Source organism: Varroa destructor, unplaced genomic scaffold (genome assembly GCF_002443255.2).
Source record: "Varroa destructor unplaced genomic scaffold, Vdes_3.0 BEIS01000004.1, whole genome shotgun sequence".
Classification (NCBI taxonomy): Eukaryota; Metazoa; Arthropoda; class Arachnida; order Mesostigmata; family Varroidae; genus Varroa; species Varroa destructor.
In genome coordinates, this window is record NW_019211457.1 from 51,125,065 (window position 1) to 51,138,844 (window position 13,780).

At 40.0% G+C, this 13,780-nt stretch overlaps 1 protein-coding gene across 15 annotated transcripts in view; it reads right to left on the reverse strand.

Annotated features, from left to right (window-relative positions):
- The window catches only part of LOC111250213 (uncharacterized), a 58,323-nt gene that overhangs the window by 22,508 nt on the left and 22,035 nt on the right, over positions 1-13,780 (reverse strand). For 11 of the 15 annotated variants that reach the window (XM_086987043.1, XM_086987041.1, XM_086987036.1 and 8 more), the window contains one exon: positions 1,329-4,060. The exons of 3 other annotated variants lie outside the window; for them this stretch is intronic. In XM_086987043.1, coding sequence (XP_086843169.1) covers positions 2,700-4,037 — 1,338 coding nt within the window. In that variant the 5' untranslated portion in view covers positions 4,038-4,060 and the 3' untranslated portion in view covers positions 1,329-2,699. Of the gene's footprint in view, positions 1-1,328; positions 4,061-4,380; positions 4,705-13,780 lie in introns of those variants that run through there. One more of the 15 variants, XM_022805096.2, reaches the window with a different exon arrangement.

Below are 13,780 nucleotides of genomic sequence, written 5' to 3' on the forward strand. Positions count from 1 at the left end.
AGTGTTGTAGAGGAAGATGACAAGTGGATAGCGGACGGTCAAACTGAACAGCGATATCCCTATGGCAGCCTTACTGGCATGCCGACAGACTGGCCCGGGGGAGACAGCGGCGACGACTGACTTCCAACCTACTTTCTTCTCCTAGTTCGAAGGCTGCTGTGACGGGAGCATGTATCTCGATTTCTCCTCCGTTTGTTCATCAAACGTTTGCAGACATGCATGTCACGAGGCGTTAGGGAGAAGACTGATATACGAGTTTTGTAAGTGACAGTGTTCGACGAGGTGGCGGTGCGCGCAACAGTGGGACGAGCACAATCTGCCACGAGGCTTTTGAAATTATTGGGAGTGAGAACGGATAGCGTACGTAAATGCTGAGTCAGCATAATCATTTGAGTGATACCTGTCAGGAGTATGAGGTCCTACAGAGCTGTTTAATAATAGGCATAATTAATTACTAATACAATAATTATTTTCCACTTTGTTGAATTGTTCGTTAAAGTACATTTTTCTTAGTAAAATTATCCCTTCTCTTTAATAATTGACATTAAGGCCTGTGCATATAGCGTCGCTTTATTTTCAGTTAACAGAGCTATTTAATTTGTTTTTAGCTTTATAAAGCCACAATAACCTTAAGTACGGCGTAGACGTAAGCAGTCTGCTTAAGACAGTATCTTGTTGCATCATTGATTTTTCCTTCGTTGGATGATTCCGTAGTTTTTCCCGCTGATTTCATTATCTTGCCCCAGATGTTCCATTACAATTAACCCACTCGTGGGCATTATTTACATACACTTCACTAATTTTTACCAATTTTCGCAGATTAACACTTGTCTCGTTCCTCAACGACATGAATAATAAACAGTTTAATAATTGGAGCTGTACTTTTTTCCATGTTAATTTTGTGAGTGTGACAGTGTCGCTCATTGTAGAGAAAATTGCCGTAAAGAGTAAAGAAACTATTTCTTAAAAATTCGAGCCGCAGAAGAAATTAGTTCTCACACACAATTGGGTAGTTCATTGTCTATATGGCCTATATGGGAATCGACTTTAGGGTGCCGAAGACATTTTATGGGAACAAACAGACAGATGCACAAAATTTTACTAGTATAAATAATAGGATATGATGATGATGATGGCAAGAAATTGCGTATGTTAAAAATTTCGAACAGAAATAGAGCTGTTCGGTTCCGTTTGCGTCAGTTTGATATATATTCTGAGAAAGCGCTCCTTTTGGCCCCTCCGAAGGACGTATTGAATGAAGTGTATTTAGCTACTGGGTCCTTTGATAGGTTCATAATACCGTTTTTTCAGAAAATAAACCCAATAAGCTGATCTAAATTCGTTTTACGTAGTTTTTAATAAATTCATCTGAGCACAAGACATGTGACAGTCATTCCACCGTTTCATGTTAAAACCAAGATTAAAGCTGTCGGATAGGAACGATAGAGCCGCTAGCGAACTAAAACTTTATGCGTATAACTGGTCCTAACGACTACAATTACCTTTATGAAAGAATAGCCTTGCTTAGCAAGCACTACTTTTCTTATTTTATGGTTCTTTTTGGCCATGTTCATGTTAGTACAACATTTATTTACCTTGCATCCACGACCATCCTTAAAGTAGATAGAAAATAAAAAGGTCAGCTTTTCCATTAGAAACTAATCGCAGGCCAGTACGCGTAGGGAGCGATAATTCAGTTTATGGAGCACCCGAACTCTTGAGTTTTACGTATTTTTCGCCACACAAATAGATCCAACGGATTTTGTCTGAAACACAGAGGTGCGTTCAGCCTCTTTTGACGAAAGGAAGCTTTCATTTGCCAGCATCGCTACCAGAAGCTGTCCAGGTTGGGGCTGGACTTCGAGCTCAAAGTCTTCGTTTATAAAGGGAGTGCAAGCTATGCGTTTGCTAATAGTTGAGGACTCATACGCACTGTATATTTCATCGACTGCCCGCGTCAACCACAGCCCCGATTGGCACATACAACATTAATGGCCCGCCATGATTTAATTGTAAGGGTGCAGAGGCAAGTTATTTCCTCATCACCTAAGTTTTTTTCTTAGAGAGTTAGCTAGGTCAGGTTGAAAAATATAAACAGGCTCATGTGTGACGATTAGATTGAATGTTATTAAAAGGCACACTAAGCGTATTAGATGAATCCACTTTTTCGTTCTGAGAAATATTTCTAGAAACAGCGGGTGACAAGAAGCCTAAAGACGTTTCGCAAACGCCATGTTGAACAAGCCCACCATTAAGCTTGATGAGGTATTTATTTTCTATAATATAATAACCGTGTATACAACGGTACGATGACTATGGATTGCAGAAGCAGAACGGAGCGCCTGAATAACAAAATATTATTTTATGCATTCTATGTGAAAGTGATGACTTTTATAATATCTGCACCGTATAAATGTACGACATGTACAACACGCCCGTCTATAACCCTCTGAAGTGAACGAACGCTAATGTGACTACCTAATTCCTTTCAATTGCACTCGTTTAAAGTATTTCTTTCGTTTCTTTGACTCCTTACCTAACCTCACCATTACTTCGATATCGAAAATATTTAGGCATCATATTTTGTCGGATCCGTTCAATTTTGGTACAGCTGCGATTCACACAAAGCTGCTTCATACATAGCTGTTGTTGCCCTTGCTACACCGTCATACACATTTGTATATTTTTTTTGTTTTCTATCATGTTCTGTTAGTGTAGTTATAGACGTTGGGCTGTTCATGTCTGATTAGTTCTAATCGCTCGTTAGTTCGCTTTCGCTTTTTGCTCACTGGGTACCATGTTAGGACGGCTTTGTTGACTTTGGCTATTAACTTACGATCAGGCTTGGCGCCCCCTTCTTCTAGTCGTAGAAGGATGCCACAGATTTGGTTGATTACGGAAACGCTGTTCGCGTTGTCAATGAGTGTTACATAAATGTCTCTATTCGGCTGAACACCCTGCCTCTGAAGCTTCTCGGTAAACGCTACTAGCTGCAATTGGCATTCTTTTTCACGTGTATTTATTGCAATTTCTAACAACATGTCAAGAACCTTATTTTGTATATTTTTCCTTTCTTGGATGCTGTAGGAATTCGATACTTTGTCAAACAGTTTATTCAGAGTTATCAGAACTTCTTTAAAGAAGACAGGCGCATAGTGGCGCAGTTGAAGTAACAAAATTGTCAAATTGAGGAACTCGTTAGCATCAAGTGCGGCGAGGTCCAGATTGCCGACACAGGCCAAAGCGAACGGGTAGTCTGTCCGTCTATGGTTGCAACGTAATATGTTAACGAGAACTGGCAGTGCTTCAAGCGGACAGTAACCAATCCTGTTCGTTACGACTGAAATAGTCTTCATCTGCCTCTCGACTAGGTCGTCATGGCGAGAGAAGATCGATAGCAGCATAACGCGTGCCTGCTTGATACAACCAGGATGCTCGATGTTTTTAGATTCAATGCATTCGAGAAGATCTTCTATACTGTTAAAACCGTAGCCGGCTGACTCGAGTGCTTGGTATGCTTTATTTTCGTCTAATGGTCCCGTATAGAATCGCCGCACAGGCAGAATCCTATTTTCATCAATGACCTCATTGATAAAATCCAAACTCTCAGCTTCGGGGGCAGCAATCACCAACTGATTGAGGTCATCGACTGTCAGCTGGTCAATGAGCGTCTGCTGAAGAGATCGAAGGAGCGACTCAACGAGTGAATTGAACAACTTCGTCATGTTTCGTTCGCGGCCACATCGCTTCAACGCTGCGTACGTTCTTCTACACGCGTCTATTGAAGAGATCGGCAGTCGTTGAACAATGTACACGTACATATCTTGGCATGAAGGGCCATTGAAGTTAACACCGTGACTAACTGATTCCAACACTCTACACAAGACACCATTTTGTCGGGAACTTGGCAATTTATCAATAACTTTACGCAGATCATTAAGCTCATCGGGTGTCATCGGAAGGTAGCACTCCTCATCACGATTCGCCATTTTGATAGATTCCGTCCCCCGGTCTGGTGATGGTTGATCTGGATTCATCTCGATGAAGTCGCATCACAGACCTAATTTAGCAAGTTGTCAAACGTTAATGAATATAAATGAAAAAAGTTCACAGTAATTTGGACGATCAATGATTCGAGCATTAGGTGTACTTAACGCACGGAGTGGTAAATCTACTTTTGTACGCGATACAGAAATGCACGCGCATACTCTCTCGATGACTACCACTGCTGTATTAATCTAATTCGATCTGACTTGAGAATTTCTTCAGATTACAAGATAACAATGAAATTCGACTCAAACGAATTCACCCACTATCAAAGCAGACATACATAGGAAACAGGTGCCGCTTACCTAAATTGATATAAACCAGGATGCCTACCTGTTAAACACCTGTATTAAATGGAACTATCATTTAACCATCAGATAACGAAGCTCAGCTTCTTGAACTTGTCGTAGTTCTATGATTTTGTTAGTTGTAAACAGGAAGGCCATGGTGCCCCGAAATAACTTCGTTGTTATCACCACAATCACACTGTATTAGTACATCTAAAAGCGCTGATAGCATCCGGATGGTATCGGCAGACTTAGGCGACATCCACGCTAGTTCACCTTGACGGAACACTAAAGTCATTGTTTATTTACTTTGCGACAGATCAAACGGAAAATAGCCTTCATACGAACATGGTCAGGTGAGTTCGAGCCGATCAGATCTTCTAGCAATTGATGAAAGGTCTTGTTGTATGCAAAAAAAAAGTCCTGCTGCGGGACTCAGATTATGCAAATATGCGTAACAGTGATTGCCATTTTATAGAGAAAGATTAGAAGATCGTAAGAAACATCCTCTAATTACTTGACGGTGTATAAGTGATGAACGTTCCGAACTGTTAGAGCTTGTGATGAAAGCTTGTGTCAAAGCGCTTTTCTGTTATTTTTTTTTTTAATTCAAACTTTAGACGTTACTCTCGTAACAAATGAAATGGCAATTTTATAAGTTTCATAACAAGTTAATGTACACAATTCCTGTCTTGGGGTCTGTGTCTCGATCTAATAGTATAAATGTTGTTAGCAATTTGAAGCCATACATACATGTATGATCATGCAACGGAATCGGTGCTAGACGCTGAAGTAGTACGCCTGCCGTCTTTCTCTCTATTTGAATGATTGACTTCTGCCGGCTTTAATCAAGTGATCACGGCCAGTTTATAAGGGAGCTTCAGATTTTGTAGCCAGTGCACTGGGCTCACGTAAACGTCGTGCGTTCTTATAGCTATTACTTCATGTCAAATCGAGTAAAAGGATTGTTTAAACGAAAATTTCAATTGTTTTTCTTCTACTTTTCAAGCGAGTTTCTTTCGCTCGATGGCGTTATCTTCACCTACCAAGCAACTGATGGTAAAACCTTAAAACAGGCCTCACTATGTTCTCTTCTAAAATTTCATTTGATATGGTCTTTAAAATGGGTTCTAAATCAACCGTTCCGCTTGTACTAAGCTACGCACTGAATGTAGATACATCTCAGTGCCTTGTACCACACTGATACTAGAGTTTACGCGTGTCTGTATTGTAAATGTGCATAGCATTGCGCCTTTAGGACCAGTATGGCTACTGCAATACATGCAGTGATGCACAAAAAAACAACTGATGCACGTTATTGGCATTCATTTGGTGTTCGTGACCCATAGATCCGCTGTAGATAGACACTTGCTATCGCTTGCTACCCATAGACACTTGCTGGACGGAGGAGGTCAAGGAGCAACCATGTTCGTAAGTTTGTTACCTGTTGGGCACCTGAGGGTATATTATCACTATAGCCTCTTAAAGCTTTTATCTTTTCATTCAATATATTTAAACTCCTGGTACTTATGGCAGGACAACTCTTTCCTAAGTCTGGTGATATTTAGTTCCTAAACTGAAACCGAATTCTAGGGAATGTGTGTGTACTTGCAAAACAACTCCATCGCTTTGAATGCTATTAAGATACTGGGTATTATTACTTTGGGCCGTTTTCAATTTGCCTTGTGTTTTTCTAAATCTTATATCCGCGTTTGATAACGGTAAAAAGGTTAGTTTTGCATGCATCTGACTATGTACTAATAGTTTTAATATAAACTAGCGGTTGTTATCATCGTAAACTGTAAACCGATGACGTAGGCACACGAACATCAAATTTTAATGCTTTGTTATGCGAATTAGGTCATGGTGAGCTATCTTCTGTTTCTGCAAAAAACAAAATGTATTTGTAGTAATTATTTGTTTGACCCTTCTTGGTCCGATTCAGCTTCAGAGGGGTTCCTGTATGTAAAGATATGGCTTCTGGCCGTTGTAATACTTTGCTGTAGGTTTTCCAGACTCCCTGAGTGCTTTCGCCCTGATGTAACGGAAGGTGTTGCGCATTCAATAGTTGCATGGGGCAAAATGCTCCAGATTCAAATCGTGGGACACCGATCGCAGTGTGCATTAAAAACAATTGTGTACTGTGGCATGTTTTAAAGAAGAAAATCGTGCCTCAGTTGCGTCCTGTAGTTAAATGGACCATAGGATTCTGATGAAGTCCCTGTGGGAATCTGTCGTAGATTCGTTTTTGGTTAGACGGGTACCAATGTAAGTGTAGCATCTTAGAGCATGCGTGACATATTATAAATAAAATATAATTGACCTGATTGTTGTCTGGGTAGTTTGTTAAAAATAGCAGTAATTCTTAGTTTTCTCAACCGCGAAAGGATACGTGTGCAAATATGATCCTATAAGGCTCAACTTGGCTTAGTTCTGGGGAATGGAATTTACAGCATACGCACCACACGCGAATAGGCTATCACCGTTCACGGACACCCTCTTTCAAAGAGATTTGCGCTTAAGCATAACTCTCAAACGTTTTCTTGTGATTTCAGTAGAAAAGCGACTGCTTTCTATTCTGTTCACGATGTTGCAGTAGACTCTCCGCATATAGAAAAAGGCAAGGATATGGGGAGGATAATGTCGAGCTCTTCATATCCGAGGCTTTTTGTTTGAGCGACCCGTACCAAACTGCTTGAAGAAGATATCAAAGGACCACTTGTACTGTGATGTTCCGTCCTGCTGTTTTGCAATTTCGCTCGCTTGTTTAATGGGGCTTTTAGGAAACAGGACCACTAAATGCGTCTACCAATGAAATGCCTGTTAGTGGCAACTAACGTTATAATAACATCGAGCACTGGTGCAATTAGGTTCTTGCAAACGATCCTAGAACTATTTAAGCTTATGGCATACCCAATTTAGGCAAAAAAAAAAAAAAAGTAGAAAGATATAAACTAGGAATTTTTATACAGTTTTTCAGCTAGTGCTTAATTAAATACAATGATCTACTTTTTCAATAGTATTTTAAACGGAGCGATCTGCTTTTTATATAGGCTCAATTTTATCATGTAACGAATAAAAAGACTATATTCAATTATTTTCGTTTCCAATATTGCGTTGCGAGTAAGAGAGACAATCCTCTCTATCTGTGTACTGAGGGATTAAAGTTTAAAATGATTTGAGATAGTATCGATTCAGTTAGCGAGAAATCTCTATAACACATACAGGCATAGTGATTGCGTTGAAATCTTTTGGAATGGTATATAGAAATAGTAAACGGTACTTAATTTTTATAAATGTCGGAAGGCGCTCTTTGGCCCAGATGATCTAACACGATGTTTGACGTTGCTAAAGTAAACGGCTCATTCTGACAGCCGAATTAATTCGTCGTTTGACATCGTCATGTTGGTACATACATTATCTTTATAGATCTTCTCCTACGATAGTGTATATCTAAGGCGTAAGCAATAGACGTCCCGCGACTTCTATCGCTTTGTGCGTTTATTTGTGGCCTAAAAAATGTATGTCACACATACAGAAGCCACGATTTCTATGTACGATTCGGACATTGCATCCGTCGATGGAACCTGATGGTTAACCGTTGCTAAATTAGCTCCATTTTACAGCGAACACTGAATGAGTCTCAGGTAAAGAACGGAGAGACTCAGTGAAAAAGAGTAACAAACGAGCGGATTAAGCATGCGGTTCGCCCAGTCATAAAGAAGCGGCAATGTACAGGTGAGTCGTACATAGAAGTGTATCAGACCATCAGAGATATGCCATTAGGTAATGCTGTCCATCTTCATCTTGACCTTAGTATACGGCCGTTCTCTCAGGTCGGCAAAATCAGGCACCTACTGAGGTGTTAATAATCTCTTGTGATATGCTGGCTTCATGGGGATTTTGATGAATAGAAGATCTGCGCTCATTCTCTCTCTGATAAAGCTGACATGTCACCAAACAGCACAGAGAATTCGATGCCTCGTTCGTCGGCACCGATCGCGTCGATCTGTGCCGTATTGGACGTACGGCTGCATTAGCGAGATGAATTTGTGTGTGATGACAGAACTTGTGGCTGACCGGGACAGATATGAAACGTTGATCCAGTTTAGCAACTTTTAGTCGTCTTTGACCAGACGACGACAACAGCGAATGGCCAACTGGACTGAATAGCGAGGCATGATCTTTTCAAGGGGTCTAGGGACAGAGACGATAGTTTCATTTCAGAAAAGTATTGTTAGCAATGAAAGGCGCGGACTGTCAGCGATATTGATATGCGGGAAATTTCCTCTTTCAAAATCGATCTCTCCATGTATTTTGTATCTGAATAGCGGATGCAGTCAGTGCATTGAAGGACGCATTGAAGGAACCAGCAACAGAGTAAGGTAGGTCAATTCAAGGCCTGCCGTAGAGAGTTTAGCAGCTCAAGGGATAACATTTTGCCAAGTAGAAAAGTCATACGATGAACAAAATGATAACTCCGCTACTTGCTGCTGCAACAGTAATTACAGCTGCCATGTTAAACAGGTGACGCATGGAAACTTTACGCGAAAAAATTGTCCTATAAACGTGACGAGATTATAATCTACTGCAGAATCTCTAGAGAAACATACGTATCGGTAATTGTGAATGCCTACCCTATTCGTGATGCGGCTAGGGGAAAATATTTCATTAGAATTATGTATAAGTAAGTGGCCATTCCTAAACGCTGGGTAGTATGGTCGTATACAAGTAAGACACCCCGTTCTGATGAGTTATTGCGGAAGTGCTTTCCGAGACTTATTTCTAATTCAGTGTTCGTTCATTGTGCATGAATAAAACCCATTGACGACATTTAGATCATTCTATAAGGTCCCGTGATAGGTTAGTACGGAACGTATTTGCCCCATAATCTTAGGGACACCTTGTGATCTAGATTCGAACCCGGGCATAGACAGATAGACTTCGTTTCGAAGCCAGCCAGCCAGCCAGCCAACCGTCTAATGGAGTGCCTAACGGCGATACCGGACGAAAATCTCAAAACATAAAGGCAACTTTGCAAAGAACTGCGTTCCTGCCGGCTGCTATATTTCGGGGCAGAACTTTGAACCGTCCACTTGGGCCTTTCGAAAGGTTCTGACCGAAAACTGAGGGCACCGATAATGAAAAACAGATATTTAGGACAACTATTTTAAAACGTTAAGAAAAGCCTTCTAAAACTAAAAAAGCTTTTAGTTCAAATAAAGGTCGCTATTCTAACGTGAAGGTGACGCTTGGCTTTACGCTGCGCTGAATACCATTACCGTAATGGCGAGAATCAACAGCGTTAATCGATCCCTCTCGTTGCTTAACCTGCACTACTTAAAGATGCTTTGTAGAATTGAACGAGTATTACGAGTAAAGATCCCTCTGCTAACTTTTATGAAAAAAACACTGAAACGGATATCATATACGATTAAGGTAGTCTAAACGTAGAAAATGCTTAGGCTATTAAAATGAAACTTCTATTGCTTTGCTACAACGGCCATTTAAGTATACCAACGATGAGTTTCAGCTATTCGGAACGCTAGCTTTTTCCTCAAGTTGTAGGAGAACATGTATCCTTCTGAGTCCAATGGCGATCCGCCAGCTTTTATTGTCTCGACATTTTTTTCTAATTGAGCTTTTGCTATACACCTATTTGGCCGTAATAGGGGAGCCTGGTGTTAAATGCCAGTAGACTTAATAACTATGCATTTTTCAATGCTGTTGCTAGCAACAATGATCATCGAGGCAGATTAAAAATAATTGATGAACTACTATCGTCGTATTAACTGCGGAGTGAACTTATCTGTCAACATCAGATTCTCAAGTCTTCCGAGATATCGTATTTAATTAAGTTAATTAAGCAATGATATATCACTGGTCGTATTATACCATTAAGTGGCCTTCTGTTGTTACTATTTCGGACGTACTTTGCTCAAATGTTTTATCTATGAAGAAGAATAGGATAGTTTCGCGAAATGACATGATTGTCAGCCACCGTTTTGCCGGCCTGTTTCCGTCACAACAAGCTCAATAGCGTTATTGCACTCAGTCAATTATCGACACGATGAATCTCTTTAGATAATAGAAAAAAACAGTTGGACCTTCCTCATGTGACTACGCCAAAATAAACGCACTCTTTTTTTGTGTGTGCGCCTACACACATGTAACGTGTGTAGGCTTTATGTCGACTTCCGGTAAACCGGAAGCAGAAGTGGGCAAAGGAACTGGGTCCTTTTTTCGACAATGGAATACCTTCCTAATGCGCACCATGTGCCATCAATACGCAATATGAATGCTATCGACAAGCAGGCTACCCTCGAAAACAAATGGGGACAGAGCATATTTCTTCATATATGTGCATGAGGTATGGGTATATTTATAGACAAGTATACCATTCGATACACGATAGCATAGCAATGCTTGGGCTGTGAAGAAAAAGTACTGATTATATTTTTTAAAAAGATGCACCATTTTGATCGATGCCTTTCTGCTGCTATCAGTAATGCCACATCTGCTTAGAACTTCAGGCGTTTGAAGAAAATTGTGACAAGTGATTTTTACATACATGTCACTAAAACTAAGTTGACACCACTAAGAGAGTTTTACAGTAAAAGACCGAAACAGCTAATAGTTTAATGGTACAAATACGAGTCGTACAGCGAACGCAATAAAACCTTAAGTCCTTTTAATTATTTTTTTTTCGAGTAACTAAGGACGTATATGGCCTGTCATTATCATAGTAGAAGCGCATGCTTACAATGATCTCTCCCCGTAGATTGTGGAGCACATTTTTTTACTATCTTCATTTTCACGTTATTGTTGAATATTATCTGTGCTTCGTTACTCGTAACCAATTTCGTTCCGTTTCTGTGGAATCTCACAGTTGGAAATATGACTTTTCTTCTTCGAAATTTTTTCGCATTAATTCGTGCGGTGCCCAAATATCGAGTTCTCTTTTTCTATAGCTAACTCTCTGTTTGATGGTGGTTCGGTGGTGGCGATGACTCGGTCTGTCAACCTCGCAATAATTTCATAAACTTCTTCTATAATTGGTCGATCGCTACAAAAGACGTTTGTAACTGTCAAGGAGACAAAATTGCTGAACCGGACTCCATTAACACATCCCAGATTTTCTTTTTCATCAACCCAAGCAGTGTTTGTGCCTTGATGTAGTTATTTCCTTTGCAAACATGTCGTCCACCTTGAATCTGGGTAAGTGCATTTCGAAATTAGCACATCGATAATTGGCGAACGTTGGCCTCCAGACACCCCCCGACGCGACTAAAAAAAACAATCGATATCTCTCCGATTTAAGAATGGCACATCTGTACGAAATATAGAGCGGGCTGAAAGTCTATAGGCGATATATTTAATGAACGTTCTTAGGTAGAATAAGAAAACCTTTCGGTAAGGTAGGAAATATAAGTATATGTCTATTTCAAAACTAGGATTTACTCCAAACTATGAATCGATAACTTGTACCTTACATTATGAACTCTTAAAATTTGTATGAGGTGTCGCCACTACGATGAAGTAATCTAGCTTGAGAGCCGCTGAACATTTGGTGATACAATTTTTATAACCAGCCATTTTGTCTTCAATTCATGTTCAAACTGCTACGCGCAAAGTATGTACGGATGAAAGCTTTTGAGGCTGAGAGTGCCTATTTCGAGCTTTCTGGATCATTACCTCCATCTCTTCCAGAAAATTTCTCACAAAAAGAACCTGATAGAATCGAAAGGAAATCATGTCCTTTAAAGGAAATGACGTAACTTTGTGTATCTACTCGGGCGTGAAGACGTTTGTTTACTTCTACCAGGCATATTTTTGTTGCAAGAATGAAATTTTACTTTTTAAAGCCCAAATGTTCAACCAACGATTCTGCAACAGACGGCTTTTGCTCTATTACACCATCTAAAGACGTCAGTAAGTGGCTATGAACTGTAACTAGCTTGATAATAAAGTAACCAAAATATATAGCTTTGTTAATGTGTTGTATCTCTGCCTGGTTAAACCTCTATCGTTCGACTCTTACGTCCGATATCGCGGCTTAGTAGTTAGATGGCCGGCTCCCAGCACGAAACAAACCGTGTACCTATGCCCGTATACGAACCTATATAGCACGATGTGTCCCTGAGTTACCCCATAAGGTATTACGGTAACTGCCTTTATCGACAAGCCCGATCGTTTAAACTAAAGGCCATCATAGAATTATACATACAATTATCGATCTACAGTGAATGCATGCTGAAAGGTGTAGCAAATGTTAACAACAATTTTCAACGAATATACGCTAAATCAAAGAAAAAGGCTGTGTAACAATATTAACGTTGGTCAAGCTTAATAGTGACCTGAACTGAAGACTACTAAATCTTTTGATTTGATGCTAAACTATTACTCAAATGGAGGCCAGAACCTTGTGTTGGTGAATCCCGCGTAATGGTGATTTTGTATATTTGAATTGGTTATTGCAATTTTATAATTTTTCAGTACGTTCCTGCTGTTTTTCTTAAAGCGTTACCAGTAATACGACCTTAGCAAAAAAATTGTCTAAAAATCTTTTAATCGCAGGCAGTTAGTCCGAGAGTACTAGGAAAGCTTTGATAATGGACAAGGATTTTGTCGCGATCGGATTTCGGCCTTTGCCCTATTTGTCGAATTAGTATCATCTTTTGTCTATAAAATATATCAGTCATACTGGCGGCGTACCCAGTAAAGAAGACCCTACAACAAGTTTAGTTGTGGTCTTCGCCTTTGTTTTGGAAAAAAAAAACAATTTGGCGGTAACCCTTCGAAACCAAGAGCGTGTTGGTGACGGGGAAAAAACCCCCTGTTGGAGTGGCGACAAGGGACGACATTTTTTATCGATGACCCGTTGCGGCTACAAAATATTTTTCACTTTGCCCCAAGTAGTCCTTCAAGTCCTCTAGTGAGATATCAATCTTCTTTTTTTATAGAAAATGAAATTTTGCAAACGTTCGGAATTTCCGAAGCCGCCTCTTATTCTTAATATAACATTTCTGTTAACCACGCCTCGAAATGGTGCCTCTTGCTAAGAAAATGACCAAAATATCTTCACTTGCATCTTTTCCATATGAAAGTTAGATACATTCTAGAGAGTATATCATAGTTTTTCCCTGTAGCACCATGTAAACTGTCTGAAAACCTTCTACCACCAATATGAGCAATGGATAGATTTCTTCATTTTAAGGAGCATACCACAGGTCCATGCTCATCAAAGAATGAAAAGATACCGAAACAAACAGTCTATTCATTAGAGCCACTATACTGATTCACGCTAAAGAGACACGCGTGCTGTTATTAAACAACGTTATAACACAGTGATACGTGGTACATGAAGCCATAACGCATACAATGTATTATTTGTCACGTTTCATCATCATTAAGGGTTCCTGAGGGACTATCGTGCCAAGAAGAGA